This window comes from Suricata suricatta, chromosome 13 (assembly GCF_006229205.1).
Source record: "Suricata suricatta isolate VVHF042 chromosome 13, meerkat_22Aug2017_6uvM2_HiC, whole genome shotgun sequence".
NCBI classification, from domain to species: Eukaryota; Metazoa; Chordata; class Mammalia; order Carnivora; family Herpestidae; genus Suricata; species Suricata suricatta.
The window spans coordinates 37,611,022-37,632,575 of record NC_043712.1 but is presented as its reverse complement, the minus strand read 5'-3'; the positions used below and the strand labels follow the sequence as shown (position 1 = coordinate 37,632,575).

Sequence of the window (21,554 nt, the reverse complement as noted above, 5' to 3'; positions counted from 1 at the left end):
GATACAAAATTTTGGTTTGAAGGGCATATACACCCTGAGTTTATGGCAGCATTATCTACAACAACCAAATTACAGAAACAGCCCAAGTGGTCACTGACTGATGAATGGATAAAGATGTGGTGTGTGCATATGTGTGTGTGTGTGTGTGTGTGTGTGAACATATATATGGAATATTACTCGTCAAAAAGAATGAAATTTTCCCATTTGCAACGACATGGATAGAGCTAGACAGTATAATGCTAAGTGGAATAAATAGGTCACAAAAAGACAAATATCGTATGATTTCACTGATGTGGAATTTAAAAAACAAAACAAGCCAGCAAAGGGGGAAAAAAGAAAAGGAGACAGAGGCAAACCAAGAAACAGACTCAACTACAGAGAACCAAATGATGGTTACCAGAGGGGAGGGGAGTGGGAGGATGGTGAAATCGGTGACCGGGATTAAGGAGCACAGTTGTTGTATGAGCAGAACCGGGCGATGTACAGAAGTACTGACTCACTATATTGTACACCTGAAACTAACATTACACTGTATGTTAAATGGAATTTAAATAAACTTTTTTAAAGTTTATTTATTTTGACGGAGAGATAGAGTGAGCAGAAGAGGAGTAAAGAGAGAGGGAGAGAGAATCCCATGCAGACTCTGCACTGTCAGTACAGAGCCCAATGTGGGGCTGGAACTCACAAATTGCGAGATCACAACCTGAGCTGAAACCAAGAGTCAGACGCTTAACCAACTGAGCCGCCCAGGCACCCCTAAATAACAACTTTTAAAAAAATAAAATAAAAATTCAGGTACATATGCTGTATGATATATATTTACAACATTCTCATACAGATACAATACTAGTAATGGAGAACAGATCAGTGGCTGCCAGGGGTTAAGGGTGGGAGGAGAATGTGATCACAAGGGGAATTTTCTGGGTAATAAAACTGTTCTGAATCTTCATCATGGTGGTGGCTATACAAATATGCACTGTGTTACAATTCATAAAACTATATACCTAAAAAAGGGCAATTTTACTGTATGTTAATGTAAAAAATGTAATACATATATAAATATGTTCATATAAAAAGCAGTAGCTCCAATTAGGCAAGAGAAAAATAGATACACATGAAACACATTAAAATGGTTGCTCAAGGGGCGCCTGGGTGGCTCAGTAGGTTAAGCCTCCGGCTCCGGCTCAGGTCAGATCTCACGTTCGTGGGTTCGAGCCCTGCGTCAGGCTCTGTGCTGATTCTAGCTCAGAGCCTGGAGCCTGCTTCCGATTCTGTGTCTCCTTCTCTCTCTGCCCCTCCCCCTCTCATGCTCTGTCTCTCTCTGTATCAAAAATAAATAAAATATTTTAAAAAAAGAAAAAAAATGGTTGCTCAAATGGGGGGTGAGGGTGATTGGGAAATGGAAGTGGGAATGAGGATAAAATAGAACAAAGAAAATAAGGCAGTAGAGTCTGTGATGATAATGGGCCATGAAATAAAGCTTGATGGCTAGATGGAAAGAAAGGAAAGAAGGAAGAAAGTACAAAAAGAAACAGGGGAATGGTGGAGATGGACCTGGATGTGTCCTTCCAGAGCTGTAAAGGAAGAAAGTCCTGACCACTAGAACCGACCCCAGGCCCTGAAAAAGGTCTGCAATACCATGCGGATGGACTCACAGGCCATGATAGCAGACACCATCCAACATTAGGGTACAAACTCACCTCCCTATTCTGACTTTTGACTTACCAGGTGCCTGATTTGATTATACTATGGCTTCCCTCATACTGCCAGCAGCCAGAGAACTCTAAGCCACACCTGACAACAGTTCTAATCTTCCCAATAAAGCAACAATTTAGCATTCCAGCATGAAAATAAGTCTCATGGGAGTTTTTATTAGTGAGTCAGCAGCCCATCTCATCAGTTCTGGAGCCCTAACTCAATTTCTGGAACATCAGTGCTGATTACAAATAAATCCTCTCTCCATCTAGAACCAGACCTTGAACATGGAGAGTCTGCTGCCCTGTGGGCCATCTGGGCAGTCAGCCAGCCGTGCATTCCTGGCAGTAACTTTCTGGTAGCAGGCTCACTTTAAATGTAGTTAGCTCCAATTTCCTCCTCTGAGGAGTGGGAATAATGATGTGTTCTTTTCAGATGGCAAATGAGATAACACATATAGAGCTGACCCCTGAACTCCAGTTTGAACTGCACAGGTCTACTTATACACAGGTGATTGATTTTTTACAGTAACTATCCTGTAAACATATTTTCTCTTCTTTATGATTTTTCTTAACAGTATGATCTTTTCCTCTAGCTTACTTTCTGGTAAAAATACAGTGTATAATACATATAACATACAAAACATGTGTTAATTGTTTATGTTATTGGTAAGGCTTAGGGTCAACTGTAGGCTATTAATAGTTAAGTGTTTGAAGAGTAAGAAGTTATACGTGGATTTTCTACAGCGCTGGGGAGTGAGGGCCCCTCGCCTCCCTGTTGTGCAATACATATACTCATCACAATGCTTAGCACTAACAGAGACTCAATAAATATTAACTTTGCCTTCTCCCCTGAACCTCTGCAATTTCAGAGCCTACAGGTTATTACAGCCCTACAATCACAAGTGGCTAAAATTTCTCATTTTTGTTCTGACATACCAGCATCGGTGATAGATTTGGAAGAAGAGGCTAAGACTTCAAAGGGCCTTTGGGGTATGATATAAGGTTTTGAGGGTTGAACAGTGATTTTGTTCATCTTTTACTGTCAGAGACAAGAACTAAAATGCTAAAAAAACAGCTTAGAAGAGAATACAGAAGAACATGATAATCTTGGGATGGAGACCTCCCTGAATGCAAAAACAACCTGAAGCCATAAAGGAAACAACAGATTTAAATACATAAATATTTGAAACTTGAAATTAAATACATAAAAATTTGAAAGACACCAGAGATAAAGTTAAAAGAGAGATCATGTTTGCAAACAATGTAAAGGAGTGATATCTATAATATTAAAAGGTCCTACAAACATATTTTTAAAACTAATAGAAAAATAGTAAAAACATTAACAAGTAACTACAGAAGAAATATAATTAGCCAAAGGACACATAAGAGTTTTTTCAACATCATCAAAGAAACTAATTAAAACAAGATGTCACTTTTGTCCATCATATTGGCAAATGTAAAAAGACTGTCTACTGGCATAGATGTGGCGAACAGACACTTCTCAAACACCGTTGATGAGAACTAATTGGAGAGCGATTTGACAGCATCTACGAAAATGTTAAAAGTACATGGCCTTTAGAACTCAAATGAATAAATAACCTAACCTTCCACCTTAAGAAACTGGAAAAAGAAGAGCAAACTAAACCTAAAGCAAGCGGAAGGAACAAAATAATAAAGAGGAGAGCAGAAATTAATGAACTAAAGAACAGAAAATTGAGAAAGTCAGTGAACCAACAGTTGGTTCCTTGAAAAGATCAACAAAATGACATCCTTCTGGCTACAAAAGAAAGAGAGAGAGAGAGAGAGAGAGAGAGAGACAAAGAAGACTCAAATTACCAAAATCAGCAATAAAAAAGGAAACACCACTACCAACCTTATAGAAACAAAAAGGATTCCAAGGGAATACTGTGAACAACAGTTTGCCAAAAAATTAGGTAGCTTAGATGAAGTGGACAAATTCCTGGGAAGGCACAAACTACCAAAAACAGACTCAAGAATAAACAGAAAATCGGAACAGACATGTTACAAGAAATTGAATTAGTAAACAAATAGCATCTCACAAAGAAACACCCAGGTTCGATGGCCTCATTCACCAATTCTACCAGATATTTAAAGAAGAATTGATACAAATCTTTCACAAGTTCTCCCTAAAATTGGAAGAGGAGGGAACACTTCCCTGGTCGTTCTATGAGGCAGTACTACTTTGACACCAAAATCTGACAAAGATATCACAATATAGAAAACTACAAGTCATTTATTTGTCAATTATACCTTAATAAAGCTGGAGGGAAACCCAAAAACTGCAGATTAGTATCTCTTACGGTCTCTTTTACAAAACAGGCTATCTACAGGCCTCTGCCTAAATTTTTCCAATAACACACCAAGGCACACGTCACTGGGCACCCCAGCCTGAGCCCAGCACTCACTTCCCAAATGCAACACATCTCATCTCTTGAGACTCCACCAAAAATCCAATGCTCCCTCCAGTGCCTCTTCCTGACCATTCAACTATTTGTACCCCATGAAGGCCTCTCCCCAGGACACTGACAAACAATGTCCACCTGGAGAAGGGAAGGCTGTGGGTTGCCACCAGAATCCTGGCATGCCTGACACAGAGCAACCCCCACTCCACGTTCTGCAGTGTTGTGTATTCAACAAGAGGGAGGTTGGCCTGGGGTAGGTCTCCACTAAACCCTGTCTCTAGGCTAAAACCTGTCCCTAAGTTATGGTTCCAGCCTCACACCTCTCCCTTATCCTCTTAACTCTGCCCAGGGCAGATGGAAAACAAAACAAAACAAAACAAAACTGCATTTGGAGGGAATTTTACTCAGCTTCCTACTAGGTTGAGGGTATGCCTTCAGAGCCCAAGAGAATGGGGTTAGGCATTGATCAAAAGCCAAGAGGACTGATATCACCGCATACCTCGTTCAATCCTCTTATCCACCCTTGGAGGTAAGAATTATCCGCATTTTACACAGGAGGAAAGTACTGCCCTGGGTCCCCCAGGAACTATGTGCTGGACAGCAGCTCAGGCCTGACCACAGTGGACCCAGGGAGAACCTGATCGCTGTGGGATGCAGCACAAGAGGACGAGAGCAGGTACAGGATGAGAAGAGGAGCAGTCACAAATTGTACGCACCCCATCTGCTTAATCTGTAAACTGCTGGTCACTGAAATCACTGGCTCTAAGGTCATTCTACAACTTCTGGAAGTCAGCAGGAACCTGTTTATCTACAAAAGAGGCATGTGCATGGCGGAGGGAGAGCATAGGGGCAGAACTGGCAATTTATAGTTATTGATCATTTTATTTTTACCCAATATAATTTAAGTCTTTCTTCCTTTGGGCCTCATTTCTAGATCCCATAAACCAAATCGGTCAGACTGGAGTTGATCCATATGGGTTAAATGGTCAGCTGCCCAGGCTAGCCTATTAGAACCTATCATAGTTTCTGTGGATGGCTGCATGTGGTATTTCCAGACATCAACCCACAAAGTTTTAGGTCAACACCATTTTTAAGCCAGGCTTTTAAAGCCAGAGCCTGCCTCTATTCTATAGATTTAGCTCCAAAGACAAAGGAAAAAGAAAATTTCTTACCTTGGGTAAATCAACTCTTTGGCAAAGAAGGTACATGAGGTGCTTAAAGAGCGACCAGTATGGCCTTTGTGGATACACCTCAATAGGAACTGCCCAGGTGCAGTGGCATACAGGAAGAGCCTGACGTCCAGGATGGCCACAGTGCCCTACACAAGGAACTTAACACACACACACACACACACACAACACACATATACAAGCTGAGAGTATAGATGTAAGACTCCAGATAGATCTGACTCTCAGTATCCATGTTCTTTAAAAGCCAATATCCTAGTAGACCAGGAGTTTGCAGTTTAGGGCCTGTGGATTATTCCACCCCTCCTGGAAAGCAATGTGGCAACGTGAACCAATGTCCTAAAAGTGACTGTATCTGCTGGTCTAAGAATTCCACCCTAGTAATTTATCCCAAGGAGTTAATTCAATTGAAGCAAAGAGCTACACACAAACGAAAATATTCAAGATTATCTATGATAAAAAAAAAAACAACTATGATGTAGAAACCTGGAATGTTGAATGCTAAGGGAATATTCATAAGGATTTTAGGTAGCAGCTCAAAAAGATAATAAGGAAACTTATTAATGACCTAACAGTTTATGATAGCATTGAATGAAATGAGTAGAATGCAAAACAGTTTTACACTACTATTACAACATAGTTAAGTATGTATGTATTTAAGTCTCCAACTTCAGCTCAGGTCATGATTTCAGGTCTAGTAAGTGTGAGCCCTGCGTTGGGTTCTGGGCTGACAGTGTGGAGCCTGCTTTGTATCCTCTGTCTCCTTCTCTCTCCATTCCTCTCTTCCTTGTGCACACACGTGCACATGCTCTCTCTCTCACTCTCTCTCAAAAATAAAATAAAAACATAATACACAAATAAATAAAAAATAATGTCAAGTTTTGTTACAGTGGTAGGCACATGTTTGATTACAATAGTAGATAGCAGAATTATAGTTTTTTCTTTAAGTTTATTATTTTGAGAGAGAGTGTGAGCACATGTGAGCAGAGGAGGGGGCAGAAAGAAAGAAAGAGAGAATCCCAACCAAGCTCTGCACTGTCAGTGTAGAACTAGATGTGAGGCTAGAACTCATGAACCATGAGATCATAACCTGAGCCAAAATCAAGAGTTGAACACTTAACCGACTGAGCCACCCAGGTGCCCGGAATTATAGTTTTTTAAACATTTGATGTGGTAATATTTTTCAACTAAAAAAAAAAAGAAAAGAAAGAAATCCTATAGAGCAAAAGCCAAAATCTTCAAAAATAAGAACTATTAGTGCTACCAATGATAAACAACACAGTCAGAGATTACTCAGTGTTAGGCACTGTTTTAGGTCCTTTTATGGACCTAAACTACCTGAATTCCCCCAACATCCATGAGGTAGACACTATTATCACCCCCATTTTACAGGCAAGAACACAGAAGCACAGAAAGGATAATGTCTTTCCCCTATCGCACAGCTAGCCAGAGTGATGGAAAGAAACATTCTCCATGGCACTTCAAGGTCATTCATCTGCTAAAATGTCTGTACCTACTTAGAGACGACAAACTCCACAGAAGTTTCACCCCAAGAGCCGGAAATGGGCAGTAGGTAGTGAGCTTCACAGGTTATTTCAGAGGCCTTTTATGTTGCAAATATGACCAGGATTTCCCGCCACAGCAACCTAGACTTCAGAAGGAAGAGCGCTAAAGACCAACAGGTCCAGCTCACTCTAACTTCAGAAACGGAAAGAGAGACTGCCAGAGTTGGGACTTGCACAAAATGATGTAATGACTTAGGAGAAGAACCAGAACTCAAAATTCTCAAGCCAGTGGCCTTTGAGGCTTTGCCCTCCCCCCTGCAGACCACGAACCCCCTCTTTCTGTATCTCTCTCTCCCTTCACCTTCTTTCCTTCAGTCCCCTCAGTCTAGCTATCCTCGGCTTTCCCTTGTCCAGTATGGTCCCTACTATACCGGCTTCTCTGTCTTTCATTATTTTCCGTTCACTCTGCCTCCACTTCCAGTCCTCTCCCGCCCTGCTGGCAGCAGCTGCGATTTCAACTATGGCATTCTCCCCATGTGGTCTGACAGCAACCAAAGGAAGTTACAGGCCACGATCAGCAATAGACCCCTGCCCTTCCCAACCAGAGAGACTGTTCAAGCACATTCAGAGAGACAGAGATGCTATAATCGGTGTAGGATGAAAGGCCCTTTATTTTGACTCTGGACCTAGCCCAGATGGCCCATCTGGTTCCCTGCACCTCTTCGGTGCCCTAAGGGCCCTCATGCTTCCTCTGTCTCACTACACGTTTTGCCCAGATCTGTCTACCTTGGAGTAGGGATCAGCCCTGTTCATGCCTATCTCCCATGACTTACATAATGTAAGCAAACCAATCTTCATTCATCGCCTTCCTTAAGGCCCCTCTACCCATTCCTGGCCAAGCAGGCTCCCTTTAGTGCTCATGTGAATGCCAGAAGCTGCCTAACACCTCTACAAGGAAATCACAAAGCTCCTATAATGCAAATACCAGTTTCCCTAGGTCCACCCTCAACTTGGGGAGGTCTTTCCTGTTTTTTTCAAGCTGGCCTGGCTGTCCTGAAACAACCAACACAGCTCTGCAGTTTCAGGATGTCAAAGGCAAAAGGATATTATGCAAAACAGAAAGAAAATTTTAAAAGCACTTTTAGAATGCACCCTGCCAGGGGGCCAGGCAATTATTGCACCCCCTGCCAGGGACCGTCTCCATGACCTCCAGCCCCATGTGGTGGGGCAGGAAGGAACCTGACCTCATACCATACTGGTCATGCTGGTTGGACATGACCCCGCCCCTTCCCTCAGCACAGCCTCCCCCTGAATCCCCAGGCTCTGTGCCAAATAACCCCTGGCAGAGTCCCAAAGCCAAAGTGTCCCTCAGAAGAGTAGAAGGTAGATCCAGTGAGGGCAATCAAAGTGTGTAACTTTAAAGTGGAATGATACCTTGGGAAGAGACTAGTATACTGGTCTGAAACTGGATTGCTTAAACCATCTGAACAAGTCCCAACTGAGTGCCAGGCTCTGATCTGAGGCTTCTCTCAAAAGCAATTCCTGGAAACCTGCAGGTTCTCACTTCTTGGCCCCTCCCCAGATCTCAGAATGGCCTGGAGGTGGCAGAGCTGTGTTGTTTGTTTCAGAGTTCGATTTGCTGGCTTGTTCCCACACGCTCTGTGGAAACAGTCACAAGTCAGTCATGTCAACTGCACTGGGTTAGCTGGTCATGTCAACTGCACTGGGTTAGCTGGTTGCTGTTTCCCCAGCACCACGGTCCCAGTGCCACAGTCCACACTTGCCTAGCTCAGGGACCTGGCTGCTAAGGAGACAAACGGAGAAGTTACTGAGAAAGCGGACTCCTGGGGCATCACCCCCATTGGTTCTGTTAACAACAGATTTCTGCTCAGTCTGATCCCAAGAGTCTGTCCAGCACCCTGGCCCTCCGCCCCTGCCCCAGGCACTTCCTACACCTAGTTCCCTTTTTAGTCAGAATTCTAGACACATTCCTCATTCAGCAATAAATGATATCCCTCTGCCAGCACTAAGCAAACCTATAATTCTCAATGGGTCTATCTTATTTAGTAAGACTGGCTTTCTCAGAAAGCATTCACTCCCCGCCCCTCTTTTTTGGGAAAACTCTACTAGTGAAACAATCCAAAAAGTGCAGTGCTTTATGCCCAAGTCTCACAGGGCCACCAAGAGGAAACAAAAACTACATGTGTGTGTTCAACAACAACTAAATGATAAAAGAAAGTTATAGCATATTCAGCTGACAGAATGACACAGTTTTTGTGGGTTTTAAAGGTATAGGACTGAGCTCGTAAGAAAGAATCTTAAGTGACAAATGCTGGTCACCAGGCTATCTATATCTAAGCATACCAATCTATCTGTTCTTCTGAAAAGACAGTAGCAATACATACGGGAAAAAAGGAGAAAAAAGACTAACAGAAGATGTGCCTACGTGTCTTCTCTAGGTGATAGGAATGCAGGTGTGCTTTTCTACCTCTTTTAACTTTTCAAGTTATTTTCAATAAGCCCGCATTACTTTTTGCAAAAACAACAAAGAGACTGCATGCTCCTCAAAAAAAATACAGAGGAAAGCAAAGACTCAGAACCCTAGCCTGCCGCGTTCCAGGGAGGCGAATCCTTCCCTCTCTCAGAGCTTTGCAAGGGGCTTTAGAGAGGTGGCAGGGGGAAAGGGAAATGGCTACAGAACACACCCAGACCAGACATTAAAATCACTGCCAAAGAATTTAGCAACAGCCAATTATGTATCTCCTGGCCTTCATTTGTGTAGGGAAGGGGCGGGCTGAGGCCAGGCTGGAAAGTGGAACCTGAAACACTGAGCATGTGACTCAGCCCTTCTGCCTTCTAAGGACGAATCCCTTTAGGCCACGTTCAACCAGAACCAGCTCCCAACCAGACCCTGACCCCTGATCCTAAGCCACCATGACCTTCGAACCTGTAGGTTCTGACCTTTACAAAAGGATCTGCAATCTCTCCCGGAGCTGGTGACCTGCGTAGGCCCAGCTAAACACAGAGACCCCACAACTGCGGCCTTGACAATCATAGCCACATTCCGGCTCCCGGGAACCTTCACAGTCCCATGCCCTGTCAACTCCCCCAGGAGTCAGAGTCTGGCTGGCCAGACTTTACAGTGACCTCATTGGCAGGATCACCCTGGGCAGTGCCAGAGCCAAGTATAAAATGGCCACAGTGCCAGGCCTCAAGGGATTTAAGCCGCAAGGGCAGACTACTTGCCCTAAAACAAATGGATTGCTGCTTAACTGGATAAGAATAACTGGAATTTCCAGGTGGATATGGATTCAAGCAGAATTCCAGTCTCTGCTTCTTGTCAGGAGCAGGCAGGGAATAGTGAAGACAGCATAGGAGGCACTGGGTATGCGAGCAGGGGAGAAATCACCAGGTTTGACTTGACCACAGGACAACTGGGCCGCTTTCATACACACCCAGAGCACAAAAAAGATTCCCAAGGTGAAGTCTCCAAAAAGGCTGGGACTGTCTGGGCATGAACTGTCCCATTGTTCCCAACCCATAAATTAGTCTAGTCCCAGCCTAGAAATCCCTACCCTGCTGCTACCCAAAGACCATATGGCTGCTGTTGTCTCATTACTGTCATTATAAAGCAGCAAGGTACAGATTACTCAGCCAAGCTAATTTGAGGCTTCAGAAATTAGAGGAACTTTTCACATACTCAGAACCAGGACTGAAGAACTTTGATATCAACTCTGGGTTTCTGAACAAGAGAAAGAAAGAAAGGAAGAAATGAACAAACAAAGGAAGGAAAGGAGGGATGAACAGGTGAGAGAGACTATATAACACACACATACACACACACACACACACACAATTTAGTTTCTCTAAATGACATCAGCACAATTTAATTATGCCTCCTCTGTGTGGACTGTGAGTTCCTAAAGAAGAGGCACTTTGTCATCTTCCTCGTTGCAGCACTAGTACCCAGTAAAGGACAAGCACATTGTTGGAACTGAATGAAGTTACCAGATGCCTTAGCCATTGAGGATGTCCACACAAGCTGCTACATAAGACCTTTCAGGTGGACACACAGACATATGTAGAGAGGGTCCTCCCTGATTCCAGGTCATGTCAGCCTGCTCTGAGCCTCTGCACTAGGCAGTAACCTCAAGGAAGAACACTGTGCTGGGAAGCAGAATATCTGAGTTCCAGGCACAGCTGGCCATTCCTGGTTGGGTGGCCTGAGATGAGACCCTTCCCCTCTAGCACAATGAGAGATGGGGCCAGAGAACCAGACGGTCCCCTCCTGGGATGCCATGGGTACAAGATGCTGCAGTTGAAATCCGATCCCACATTTGGCTCTTGCTCCCCGTACCCAAAGGAGCCTCCATGCTTGTCCTCAGAGTCTGGGATTGCTACAGGCAGGAGTCACTTCTGCCACCATCAGGCTGGGTGGAAGAAAGTGAGCCCAATAGTCATAGAGGATGTTTCGTAATCTCGGACTGTCAGACAAGAAGGTGTATCTGTGAATTTGTCAATAAATTATTTTCCCCGGGAAAAGCAACAGGACAAAACTAGTTTAAAGTACTAGTTACCCAATGTGCCAAAGCTTAAGGATCTAGACACAGGGGAGGCTCCCTGTGCCTCCCCCAACCCTGAGGATGAGGCTCCAAGACTCACCCCTAAAGGGGAGAGCCCTTTCCCGAAGCCAGAACAGATGTCCTCACAGTACATTCTGTCCTGGGCAGCCTGCTCGTGTCCACATGTGTGCATACAGGAGGGGGACAGCATGCTGGTGGAAAAACACCTGAGAGCTGAGAGCCCAGCAGAGACTCAGAAAGTGCTTTGTCTTCCCAAGGGTGTAAACCATGGCAGAGGCTTGGTTGACAGCCTCCACAAAAGCTGGGGAAATTGGCTCATGGACAAGTGCTCTCCCAGGGCCCTGGCTACCTATGGCGGCTGTTCGCCGGCCCAGGTGCGCACGATTCTCTGGTGCCCACCTCTAGATCAGTCCTCATTTGAACAAATGAAGAGAATCTCTTCACAGCACAGATGGGCAAGGGAAGCCTCTGGGTTTAAGCAATCCTTTACTCAGCCCCCACGCCCCATGCACCCTTGACAGGACTACACCAGGTGTACCAGTTCCCAGCTGAGCCCCCACATCAGCCCATCCTCCCCTAACCAGTCCAACCTGAGATATTGCCCACCTTCACCCAGCCCCTCTCCAGACTGGCAGTGCCAGTGCCAGCACAAGTCAAGTCACATGGAGCTGCCCCCATTCTGAGCAGAGATGAACACTCAAGGAAAGGAAAAGGCAAGACGGCTCCTCCTCCCAGGTTGACTACATCTCAGGGAAACACCCAGGCAGCCAGGAAAGGGCACCACATGACTGTGTTCAGTGGATTAGATGCTGCTCGGCCCGAGGACCAAGAGGACAGTGCCTGCAGTCCTGAACTGTCTGGGAGAATCCCCTCGAGAGCTTGTAGGAGTCTTCAGGAAAGGTCTACCTCCCCCATGTAGTCCCTACCCCTGAAGGCCTCACACTAGCCCATGGAGGACCTTGAGGCAGGGCCTACACTGGCTCTAAACTCTGCAACCTGCCTTATGTCACACAGATAGTGTAGACAGAGGCAAGATTCAAACCCAAGTCTATCTGAACTCTGTCCCAAGGCTCTGACAACCCACGACAGAGAGACAAAAAGTCACCCACCAACAGCCGAGGCTGATGCCTGGCTCCTCTGGGGATGGGTATGCCCTTTACCTTCCAATGTTCCGGATAGGAGCTTATCACAGCGTGTGGCCCAGACCCCTGGACAACAGAAAGTAAAGCCAAGTCGTGGAAAGGAACTGCAAGTAGTGAAAAGGCTGCAGTTCTAAACCCCACGGACGCTTTCTCCCATCAACCTCAAAACCACCCCGCAAGGGCTTTGGTTGACACCTGCCCAGATGAACAGATGGGCTCAACTCCCCTGACCCACACACTCCAAGAGACTTTCGGCTTCCTCCAGGCCCCCTCTCAGCCAGGAGCCCCCACTCCGAGAGCTGCACTCAACCACTCAAACCTAAGGTCTCAATTAAAATGAAGAAAAAGCCTCTGCCTTCACTTTGTGGGACCTTGGTAGCAGCTACCCAAACATCATGGTCCCACACGTGTCACACTAAGGCAGCCAAGCTAGAGAAGGCCCAGGGCCTCTCTCCTCACCCTCCAAATGTTATCTCTCAGGAAGTCCCTACAAACCTCCAATTCAAAGTTCAGTTCAGAAATACTAGTAACTGGTCGCCAATCACTAACAACACCATTACAAAACAAAACAAGGCAGAGATGCAGCACCACAGGCTCTCCTGCTTCATGCAGAAGACCTTATACCTCAAACACCAATCTAATGAACCCTGGGGTACGTTAATTTGCTAATGTCTTTTTTTCTGCATAATGTCGAGGCAACAATTAAAAACAAAAAAAGACAAAACCTGGCCTCTCTAGGTTCTGAGGACTTCTCTCTCTTCCCCCTTCTCTCTACTGTTTAGAGCCATCTCCACGGGAGTCTGAGAAAATGGAACTTCAAGTCCCAAGTCCTATTTGTCATGTACTTAATGTACACAATCTCATTTATGTTCTAAAAACAACCCTGTGAGTTAAGCAACAACCCCATTTTACATAGAAAGAGATTCAGAGAATCTCTTTAAGATGCCTGAGGCCAGACACTTAGCAGCAAGGCAAATATTCAACTTTATTTTATAGGACTAGTCTGCTTCTCAGACTAACCACCAAGTCCAAAGGGATTCAATTTTCTGTTAAAAAAAAAAAAAGTCCCCTTCCTTCCACTAGTCATGTCTGACCAATTCCAAGAGCTTCCTTCCAAACTTGATATGAAAATATTGAAGTAATTATTGGAGAAATTGAGCAAGAACATGGAGGAGGCCTTCTGTGCCAGGGCTTTGCGGGTAGGTGACAGAGTTCCTCTTGGCAGGATGCCTGCCCTCCAGCCAGGGCCCCTCACTCAGAACAACAATCTCTAAATCCTGGAATTAAAAATAAGCAGCCACCTGTATGATAATCTTGGGAACAACCTGTGGCTGCCTTGGGCCTGACTGCCTGTGGATTACAGGCCAAGTAAAGGTCCCCTCCCCGCCTCCAACAGGCACGGGCTCAGACTCCTCCTGATGTGAGGAATAACAAACAGACCCACTCAAACTCCCAGCAGATGTATTGAAACACAGGCTGGTGGCCACATTTCAGAATTGTCTGGGCAAGATACCTGAGATTCCAAGCTGCTTCCTGAAAGGGGCAAGTCGTTGTGAACTAGTTTATAGTTTAGCCCTCCAATCCCTATGGTACACACAGTGTATTCCTACAAACACCCTTGGGAGTGCTTGCTCAGTTAGGTTTTGGGAACCTACAAGGGCAGGAAGCAGGGTAGGAAGGCCCCAGGGCAGGGATCTACACAGAGGAGAAACTTAATATAATAGCAACAATTTACTAAGGATTTACCATCATTAATGTAAACCCTTGTTTACATTGTCTCATCTAATCTTCCAAAACAACCCTGACATAGGTACCATTTATCTTCCCTATTTAACAGACCAGAAACCAGAGTTTAGAGACCAAGTCTCTTGTTCAAATGCTCAGGAAAAGTTAACCCACACCCAGCAGAGAGAGGCTCTATGGGAAGACAAGATATGTGAGCTGGATGTGAACTGAGAGGTCAACTTCCTTCCCCACTGGAGGCCTCATCATCAGTTTCCCAAACTGGAGTGGGTTACTCTGAGCTGCCTCTTGGTCCTTACCAGACTTGACAGAGAGAAGGCTGCTCCATGCCCGACGCAAACTCAAACTCCAAAACTTCTTGAGGCACGGGCCAGAACTGAAAAGTCTCCAAGGCCTTCTCGGCTTCTGGGGCCAGAGGGGCCTGCGGCTTCCTTGTACCACCCCCATTCCATCCTTCCACGTAAATCCAAAAAAATCTCTCCTCCCGCCCTCTCCCTACGTCCAGCCCGGAACCTCTGTTTGGGATTAGGGACTGCGATCCGGAACTGGGAGGCTGGATATCCTGGAAGAGGGCATGGGCGAAAGTCCAGGGGACCCTCTCGGGGAAATTCGGGAAAGTCCCGAGTCCTTACCGAGCAGCGGGGACTCCTCAGGGCATGCGGGCAGCGACAGCACTGTGGGAGAGGGCACTGGGGCCGAAGTCAAGTTACTTGCGGGGCCGGGAACGGGCTGAGAGTCCGCCTCTCGGCTGGATTCGCGACCCGAGCGCAGCTCGGAGGAAGCGTCCAAAAGCGGCAGCTGCGGGGCCCCTCGAGGTCGGAGCTCAGCGGAAGGCTGCTCGATGGCGGCGGCGCCGTTCGAGCCGCCCTGCAGCGGTGTAGGGACTCCCACGAGCTGAGGCAGGCGGTTCAAGTCGCGGCCGGCCAGGTAGTAGACGAGGGTGACGCCAAGATGCAGCGCGCAGACCGCCACGAGCAGGCGGCAGGCCCGCTGCAGGGACGCGCCCGGCATCGCCGCGCTGCCGCCCAAGAGCGGCTCCCGAAACCTCATCTTCCCGCCGCCGCTTTAAGAGGCGGGTGGGCTACAGCGGGGGGGAGGGGGCGGCCCGCCCGCGGGCCGCCGGCCAGGCGCTGCCAGACCACGGCTCTTGGGGGAGGGGCCGGAGGGGAGGCAGGGGAGCGCAGTGCCGGGTGGCAGGCGGCGGAACGCGGAGTCTCCGACCAGCGCTGCCGCCCAGCGACTAGAAGTGCGCCCGCGGCGCGGGCGGGGGCGGGGGCGGGGCCGCGGTTGGAGCCGGGTTTTCGGAACTAGAGCAGGAGGGCGGGGCCTCTGGGGCGGAGCCGCGGTGAGCGGGCGGGGACTCGAGAGGCTGGGAGCTACAGGGGGCGGAGCCGTCTCCGAGGACTGCTGTCTGCCCCGGGGCGCGGCGCTAAGTGCTCGGGTTCCCACACCGCCCTCCTCCCGAGCCCTTGCCTAAAGGCTTCGGTCGCTACCGAGCCGCGCCTACTCTTCCTCCCCCTCCTCCTTCTCCTCTTCTTCCTCCTCCTCCTCGTGACAGCCCTTGAGAGGCGCCACCACTTCCTGCGGTGCTGAAGGGCTGGAGTATGGGCCTGGGCCTACACGCGGTGGCGCTGAAAGACGCTGGTTGCTGATTTGAGGGGATGGGGGACGCGGCGGCGCTCCGGCCCAGGGCTCGGTAGGCCTGGTGGGTCCGGAAGAGAGACGGGAAAGAGTTGTCCAGGAAACGGGCTTCGACGCCGGGCGGGTGGTGGAACAGCTGCGGAGGGATTCTCTGGGACGTTCGATACCCCTCCTTTGGTGGGGCTAGGCCCCTCCACCAATGTGGGGGCCCAGCAAGGAGGCGCGGCTTACCCGCGCCTGGTGGAGGAGAAAGTGCACAAGTCAACGCTTGTCTGGCTCACTTTCCTGCAGCCCAGCCTAGGGCATTTCAGACACCCACCCAGCTTGGTTTTGGGTGTGTTGGGGTGCCTCTTCTAGTGCATCCTGTCTCTGGAGGATATGTGCTTTAAGTGGGAGGGTGGCAAGAAGCGTCACTAACTCCCATGCTGGCAAGCAGGAGAGCGGCCAGCTTTGTTTATAGGCTCTCTGAGCCCAGACACAATCCCATGAAGTAGGAACTGTCCCCGTTTTACAGATAAAGAGTTAAAGACTTGGCTGTAAGGACGATCTGGCTGCGACACATGTCACCCCATTGACCGCCAGGGTTGATTCCGCTGATCTGACTGGCTAGGCGGATCCGTCCTCGCCGCTCCTTGTGCGTCCCTATCAAAACTGCGCTCGTAGAGGGTGACTTTCCCTTATAGAGGAGGACCAGTCTAACTTCAAGGGTATAAGAGTACCTGCACTCCCCTGCTAGAACCTCCAAACAAGCTCTCAAGGTCCATTTGTAGTAGAGTAGTCAAGTTTCCAAGACTCCAGACACATGTAAATGAGGCGCTCAGTGTCTGCCTTTCTTTAAAAAAAAAAAAAAAAAAAAAAAGAGGAAGGTTAAGAAGCTTGCTTAAGGGGACGTCTGGGTGGCACAATCCTTTAAGCATCCGACTCTTGATTTCAACTCAGGTCATGATCACACAGTTTGTGAGATCCAGCCCTGCTTCCTGGCTCTGTGCAGACAGCACAGAGCCTGCTTGGGATTCTCTCTCCGGCCCTCCCCTGTTTGTACCCTATCTCTCAAAATAAATAAAAAACTTAAAAAAAAAAAAAAAACTTGCCTAAGATCCCACAGCTGGTGAGAGACAGAGGCAGAATTCTGGCTCCAAAACCTTTATATACCATACATTTGCCCCTTGTTGATTTGCAAGTAAGGGCTGAAGGCTGTCAAGGTGATAGACCTAGGCACTGAAGTTGCTTGGTTCAAATTGGACCCAGAGGCCTGATGCCTGAGTGAGCAGGGACACCCCACCCCTAAGAAGGACCCTCAAGAGTGCTGTTATTTATGTGGATGGAGAGGCGGAGGGCCCTGGCAGCCAACTCTGAAGTGGTGGGAATGACAGCAAAAGCTAGCGTAGATTGAGAGTTTACTGTATGCCAAACACAAGCCTGACTGCTTTATGTGCATTGTCTCGATCCTAACACTTTGAAGTAGGTACTTGTTCCTATCTCCATTTCACAGCTGAGAAAACTGAGGCTCAGGAGATCACTCTTGGTTGTGATCACACAGAATACTTTCTTTGCTTGCCTTTCTGGACACCAGGCTTTCCTGATCTTCCTCACTTCACTGGTCACTCCTCTGTCTTTCTTCTGGGCTTCTCCTCCTCTTCCCCAGTTGTTGAAGGCCCCAGGCCACTGTCTGTGATGCTCATTTCTGTCAGTGCTGACTTATAATATCTGTATGCTAATGACTACAAAATTTCTGTCTTCCTCAGTTGTTGAAAGCCTCAGAACATGGCACATGATACTCTTTTCTATCTACACACTCCCTAGGAGTAATTTATAATAATCTGTTTGCTGATGACTGCAAAATTTTTATCTCCAGCCTAGATCTTCAGACTAATTTTCAAGTGCCTATCTTACCAGTATTTCAAACTCAATACATCGTGCCCTCAACAACCTACTCCCTATACTCCTCTCTCATTCTCACCTATGTCAGAGAATGGCACCATTGTTTACCCAGTACCCAAAGCCCAAAACCTAAAAGATTTCCTTGATGTGCCTCTCCTATGCTCAAATGTCATTTCTAATCCCTTAGCAAATCTTGTCAGTGCTATCTTTAAAGCATTAGAATTAACCACTTATTAATACTGTTAAAACTGTCGTGGGCCAGGCCACCATCATCCTGGCCTGGGTTACATGGTAGCCTCCTAATTGGTCACCCTGCTTTCACCTCCATGCCCCCTCCACAGTCTCTTTTCCAAACAGCATTTAGGACGATTTCTGTAAGCATAAATCAGGTCATGGCATTTTACTGAAAACAAAATCCAAATGTGTAGGACCCCTATCTAATTGGTTCCTAGCTCTCTTCCCCTCCCACATCTATCACTCCCTACCTGCTCTACCTGCTTTAGCCACACTAACCTAATTGCTACTCTCTGAATTTGCTTATTTCTTCCTGCCTCAGGGACTTTATACTTTCTATTCACTTAGTCCGAAATAGTCTTCCCCCATATTTCAATCAGATCTCTCAAATGTCACCATAAGAGAGAGGTCTTCTTAGACTACCCTATATGGAATAGTTCCAAATATACTTAATCCTGCATGATATTTTTTTCAGAGCATGTATCACTACCCAACACTATATATTTATTTATTGTTGTCTATCTCCCTTATTAGAAGATCAGCTCCATGCATGCAGGAACTTTCTCTCATTTGCTACTGTATCCTCAGTTCCTGGAACTGAACTGGCACATAGTTGACACTTACTAAATATTTATTAAAATACCTGATAAATGAGGGCACCTGGGTGGCTCAGTCAGTTAAGCATCTGACTCTTGATTTCAGCTCAGGTTATAATCTCCCAGTTTATGAGTTTGAACCCTGTGTCGGGCTCCATGCTGACAGTGCAAAGCCTGATTGAGATTTTCTCTCTCTCTGTCTCTGCCCCTCCCCTGCTCTGTCTCTCTCAAAAATAAATAAATTCATTTTAAAAACTGTTAAATGAATTCTTATGATCATCTTGATTATGTGGGAAGGGGAGAAGAGATGAAGAATTATTGTTATTTTGTTTGTTTGTCTTTTGCCAAAAAACAAAAGTTAAGAGTTGTTTGTTCACCAGGGAGTCACTAAAGGTGAAGCTGGCCCTAACAGCCTAGGCCTAGAGGAAAATGCCTGACCAGTGAGTGATGAGGGTCATAATAGACCCCATCTGGATAATGAGAGGAAGGGAAAATGAAGACATGTCTTCCATGTGTCCAGATAATGGCCAGGAGACAGGATTGAGAGGAGGTGAGGGGTCACAGACCTATCCCAGGACCCTCTATGTGACCAGGAAGCAAGGAAACTGCTAACTATCTATTCCTTGGGAGCATGCAGAGTCCACGAGGTTTCCACCAGCCTTATCAGCACCCCACCCCCATCTAGAGGTGCCTAAAATTGGTAAATTTTTTGCTTCATAAAGGTCCAGAAAATCAGAAACCTTCAGAACAATATTGTCCAGCTGTCCAAACACAAACTGGTATTATAGACAAACCCAACTTTCTCCAGCCCTTTCCAGTTTCAACTTTATCAAGTCAAAAACAAATCCCATCAGAGGAGATACCTGGAAGAGGAAGTTTGCAGTGCTAACTGACCAAAAACTGGAGTCTGGGTTTTGTAGTTTGCCTGTTGGATGCTGATCTGCCCAGAATTATCCACCTCCCCACTTCTCGCTGCAGGCTGCCTTCAACTGGCTAGTGGTATTTCCTCTACCCTTTCACAGCACCCTTATCTGCACCTGTCAGTTTACATTTCTCTTTCACCTTAGTAGATCAGAAGGACATAGAATAGTTCCTGGCACACAGTAGACAGTTATCTGTTATCTAGTTTCACATAAGATATGACCCCAAAACTTGGTGTCTTCAAACTAACAATTTCTATCTCACAGTTGTTCTGCTTCACATGGTGTCATCTGGGGCACTGGCACAGAAGTCCCCAAATGGTTTCACTCACACAGCTGGCAATTTGTGTAGGCTAGAGGCTGACTGAGAATGATCGTGTATCAGGGGCTTTGGACCCTCCATTTGGACCTCTCCACAACGGCCTCTCACATGGCTGCTTGGGTCTCCTCACAAAGGGTAGGGTGCATTCTAAGAAATAGCATTTCAAGACAAGGTAAGAAGATGTAGACCCCTTAAGGCCCAACCTTAAGCATCACTTCTGTGGATATTTTACTTAAAACAACTTACTGAGGAGTCTAGATTGAAGAGGAGTAGATGTCTCCTCCTCTGGATGGATGGAGGAATAATAAATGGCAGCCATCTTTCTTTTAATGTTTTATTTATTTTTGAGAAAGAGAGAGATAAGAGCTTGAGTGGGGAGGGGCAGAGAGAGAGGACACAGAATCCCAAGCAGGCTCCAGGCTCTGAGCTGTCAGTATAAAGTGCAAGGTAGAGCTCAAACCCACAGACCATGAGACCATGACCCAAATCAAAGCCAGATGCTTAACCCACTGAGCCACCTAGGTGCCCCACCATCTATTTTTTTAATCCACTGTAGTTTGCCCAGCTGCCACAAATTATTTAGGAACAATTGGAGCATGAAAATAAATATTGATAGGAACAGTTTACAGCCAATTGAACAAAATAAGAAACCATGAGTTCATACTGATATAAATAAATGAATGTTTGATGAGTAACAAGATATTTACATAATTTCAAAGTACCTCCTCCACAATATGCTTAAAATTTCAATGGGAAACATTAGAAAAATCCAAAATTTGAAACATTCTTGAAAATAACCATCTTGACCTCTTAAAAAAATGTCAAGTTCATGATAGGAAATGACAGACTGGGGAACTGTTCCCCCACTGAAGGAGACTAAAGAGACATGACAACCAAATGCAACATTGTGATTTTGAAGTGGATTTTTCTGCTATAAGATATTTTGAGGATGACCAGAGAAACTTGAACGGGAACTAAGGATAAGGATAGTGTTGTATCAATGTTAATTTACTAATTTAGATGGTTGTATTGTGATTATGTTCAAAATATGCACATAATATTTATGGGGTGGGGTGCCTGGGTGGCTCAGACCATTAAGCGCCTGACTTTGGCTCAGGTCATGATCATGGTTCATGAGTTTGAGCCCAACATTAGGCTCTGCCATCAGCACGGAGCCCACTTCTGATCCTGTCTCCCTCTCTCCCTCCCCTCCCCCACTTGCACACACTCTCTCTCTTAAAAATAAACATTTTTAAAACTTTTTATGAAAAAGAAAGAGAGAAAAGAGGAAACAGGGGCACCTGCATGGCTTATTGGGTTAAATGTTCAACTCTTAATTTCGGCTCAGGTCGAGACCTCACAATTTGTAAGATAGAGCCCTGTGTCGGGCTCTGTGGGCTCAATGTGGAGCCTGCTTGAGATTCTCTCTCTTCCTCTCTCTCTGCCCCTCCTCCATTCATTCTCTCTTTCTTTCCCCTTAAAATAAGTAAATAAACATTATAAAGAAAAGGAGAAAGAGAGAAAGGAAGGTAGGTAGGAAGGGGGTAATAATAGGCACTGATCCTTAAGAAATCTGAGATCCAATCATGCATGTCACCAATTCCCCCTTCTCCAGAGTCAGGGAATGTAATACAAATCATTCTACTGTTCTTCATACTTTGTGGTTGATTTTCTTCCCTG

The 21,554-nt window shown here is 46.2% G+C and overlaps 1 protein-coding gene across 2 annotated transcripts in view; it reads right to left on the bottom strand.

Annotated features, from left to right (window-relative positions):
* The window catches only part of B4GALT1 (beta-1,4-galactosyltransferase 1), a 50,792-nt gene extending 35,239 nt beyond the window's left edge, over positions 1–15,553 (bottom strand). Inside the window, exons 1-2 of one of the 2 annotated variants that reach the window (XM_029919742.1) lie at positions 14,913–15,553; positions 12,556–12,603 (exon numbers count right to left, since the gene is read on the bottom strand). In XM_029919742.1, the coding sequence (XP_029775602.1) occupies positions 12,556–12,603; positions 14,913–15,330 (466 nt within the window). In that variant the 5' untranslated portion in view covers positions 15,331–15,553. The remainder of the gene's footprint in view (positions 1–12,555; positions 12,604–14,912) is intronic. The other variant, XM_029919743.1, reaches the window with a different exon arrangement.
* Between the last annotated feature and the right edge of the window lie 6,001 nt (positions 15,554–21,554).